The 3,122-nt window shown below is 57.8% G+C and overlaps 1 protein-coding gene across 1 annotated transcript in view; it reads left to right on the top strand.

Moving 5' to 3' along the window:
- The first annotated feature begins 117 nt into the window (after nt 1-117).
- The window catches only part of LOC102878689 (1,25-dihydroxyvitamin D(3) 24-hydroxylase, mitochondrial), a 16,784-nt gene continuing 13,779 nt past the window's right edge, over nt 118-3,122 (top strand). Inside the window, exons 1-3 of the mRNA XM_006921925.3 lie at nt 118-810; nt 1,017-1,207; nt 2,377-2,470. Of these exons, the coding sequence (XP_006921987.1) occupies nt 553-810; nt 1,017-1,207; nt 2,377-2,470 (543 nt within the window). The 5' untranslated portion in view covers nt 118-552. The remainder of the gene's footprint in view (nt 811-1,016; nt 1,208-2,376; nt 2,471-3,122) is intronic.

Below are 3,122 nucleotides of genomic sequence, written 5' to 3'. Positions count from 1 at the left end.
CACTCCCCACCCCCCACCCAGGGTCCCGCGTCCCTCCGGGCCAGGCCAGCCAGGGCCCACTCCGCCCCACTCGGCGTGCTCATTGGCCGCCCGGGGCCTGCCCGCTCCATAAATACTTGGTCCTGGGGCAGGGAGCGTGGACAGCGCCGGGAGGAAACCGCAGCGCGCGCAGCATCTCTTCTCCCGCCCTCGACAGCTCCACCTCGCGGCTCCAGACCTGGAAGTCGGACTTGCAGACCCACAGGCGGACCCGCATCCCTTCCCTTCTTCTTTCAAAAAGACACCCGCCCTCGGCTGCCCAGCTCCAGCCCCCGCGGCCAGCCCTCGGCCGGCACCCGCGCCCTGGGGCTCCTGGACCGTGCGGCGTCGAGCATCCTCGCCGAGGTCCTTTCTGGCCTCTGTCCCTCTTCCGCCCCTCCCCCATCACACCTGCTGGTCCTCTTTGCCTCTCTTTCCCGGAATCGTTAAGCCCCCAACCCGGCCGGCGCCACTTTAGCAACTCGCCCTTGCGGGTCCCCGTGCGTCCCCACGCGTCAGGTCCCCCCCGCAGCCATGAGCTCGCCCATCAGCTCAAGCCGCTCCCTGGCCGCCTTCCTACAGCAGCTGTGCCGCCTCGGGCAGCCCCCCAGATCCGTGACATCCACGGGGTGCGCGCCCCCTCGGCCACGGGAGGTGCCCCTGTGCGCGCCAACGGAACGTGGCGAGGCGCAGCACGCGACCTCCCTGCCAGGCCCCACCAACTGGCCACTGCTGGGCAGCCTGCTGGAAATTCTCTGGAAAGGGGGGCTCAAGAAGCAGCACGACACGCTGGTAAATGCCTCGTCGTGCCCCAGTTCCCCTTCCCCTCCCTGCCTTTCTCTCCAAACCACCTCCCTCAGGCGCGGGGCCAGGGCGCACTGGGCGTGCTCGGCTGTCCGAGCAGCGGCGGTCCCCGGGAGCGAGGAGGGACGAGGGAGAAGCGCAACGGGACCGCAAGGGATGCGCGCTGACTCCTCGCCGCGCCCGGCCCGCTGCAGGCGGAGTACCACAAAAAGTACGGCAAGATTTTCCGCCTGAAGTTGGGTGCCTTTGACTCGGTGCACCTGGGCTCGCCGTGCCTGCTGGAAGCGCTGCACCGCACCGAGAGCGCGTACCCCCAGCGGCTGGAGATCAAACCCTGGAAGGCCTACCGCGACTACCGCCAGGAGGGCTACGGGCTGCTGATCCTGTGAGTCCCGGCGGCAGGATGGGGGCCGGCGGCTGGGCCTGATGGGTTTAGAAAGAGGCCCCCTGGGGTTTGGCTGTCAACGCGAAAGCTCTACCCAGTGCAGTCTCAAACTTGCACAAAGAGTGGTTTGAGGGACAGCTGTGCTGCGCCCCCAACACCTGCGTTCTCTCCCGCAACGGGGCGGGACCATGCCCTTCCCGTCCGAAAAATGCCAAAAAGAGCCTTAGACAAATTGTGGGGTTCAGATAATTGGGCAGAAAGAGGTTCTGAAGTCATCGTGTCAGACAAACGAGTTCTACAAACAAAATTATCCCTTAAAATTCCCTGGAACCTTCCCCCCTCCCCCACTTAGAAGCTCAAAAGCCAGAAATGAACTTCCTTTGCTTCTGACCGTGACCTCTCCTTCTGGAGAAGAGTGGAAAGTTAAGACCTAGTGCACTTGAAAGGTGGGATGAGGAGCAGTGTCGAGGCTGCACTTCAGATAAATGCTATGAACAGATGTGATTCCTCTGCTTTGTAATTGTCAGCATTTCACAAGTTAGCACTTCTTTTACCCCCAGTTTGGAATGCCTGATAGTTGTATTTGTCAGGATGTAATTATTGGAATTAAAAGCCATAGTAACAACACGTGGTGCATCCCAGGCTGTGGGGTCAGCTACGTGGCAAGTGCAAAGGGCATCTGACCGCAAAAGGGTTTTGACCACTCCAGGGGGTCTCTGGACTGTGGTTTGATTTGGAGGCAACGGCAAAACTCTAAAACTGAGGTGTTTTGTGAATGTGACTTTCAACCCAAACCACTGGGTTGAAAGAAGATGAGATTTTTCCCCATGCAGATCTGGGTTTCTGGTGAGGGAGGTGCTCACGTGCCCACTCTCACTGCTGGGGATGGAGCCATGTGACCTGCCAGCTCAAACCCAGCACCAACACTTCCACGGCCCTGAACCCAAATGATCTGGACGTCACCTTTCTGGTGCTTTCTCTGGCTGGGAGGAAAGGTGCTGTCCCATCCTAGGGCCACACCAGCCCCAGATATTCCAATGCTAATTGTCTCTGGAAATTTCTTGGCACGCTTCTCAGGGTTTATTTGATGACATCATTCATGCCGTTAAAGAGCTGGAGGGATCTTTTCTTTTCAGTTTGTTCTAAATATCTTTCTGCTTCTCTCCCAGGGAAGGGAAAGACTGGCAGAGGGTCCGAAGTGCCTTTCAAAAAAAACTAATGAAACCAGTCGAAATCATGAAGCTGGACAACAAAATCAATGAGGTCTGCCGGCCAGGGCCAGCTCTCCCGGGTCGGCTGGGGGTGGGGTAGGGGTGCTCCTAGATATGGCTACGAAGCGCAGAGGGCAAAGCGGGCACTTCGGGTGATGCGGGGCGCTTCGCTTTGTCCTCATTCTTCTCCATGCCCTCCTCCCCCCAATCCCTCCCTCTTCCCTCCTTCACCCTCTTTTAAAGCAATATCACAATCAGGGAGCTGTTACCAGCAAACGTTTGCTATTCTACAGTCTTAGATTTGAATATTAGCCTTCTACCCCCGCCCCTCCAGCTGTGTAACCTGACGATCCCCATTAACTTCCCTGAGCCTCAGTTTCCCAATCGATAAAAGAGGAGTGAAAATTCCCACTCCATGGGTTTACTGTGAGGATTGAACGAGATGATGAGCGTGACCTTCCCGAGCAGTGGCATGTGAGCTGGGTTGTGTGGGATGAGTAGCAGTCTGCAAGCCAGAGAAGGTGGAGAAAGGCATCCAGCCTGCGGAGGCTATGAAGGCCTGACATGGCACGGCATGAAGAGGGAACAGTACACTCAGAAGTGGGCTTTCTCTGAAATGATGCTGGATGGAAAGCAGGTCTTGACAAATGCTTTTCGTGCATTTGCTAAGGTATTTAGACATTATCCTTTAGCCGACAGGGGGC

Source organism: Pteropus alecto, unplaced genomic scaffold (assembly GCF_000325575.1).
Source record: "Pteropus alecto unplaced genomic scaffold, ASM32557v1 scaffold45, whole genome shotgun sequence".
NCBI lineage: Eukaryota > Metazoa > Chordata > Mammalia > Chiroptera > Pteropodidae > Pteropus > Pteropus alecto.
This window is presented reverse-complemented; position numbering and strand designations above follow the sequence as displayed.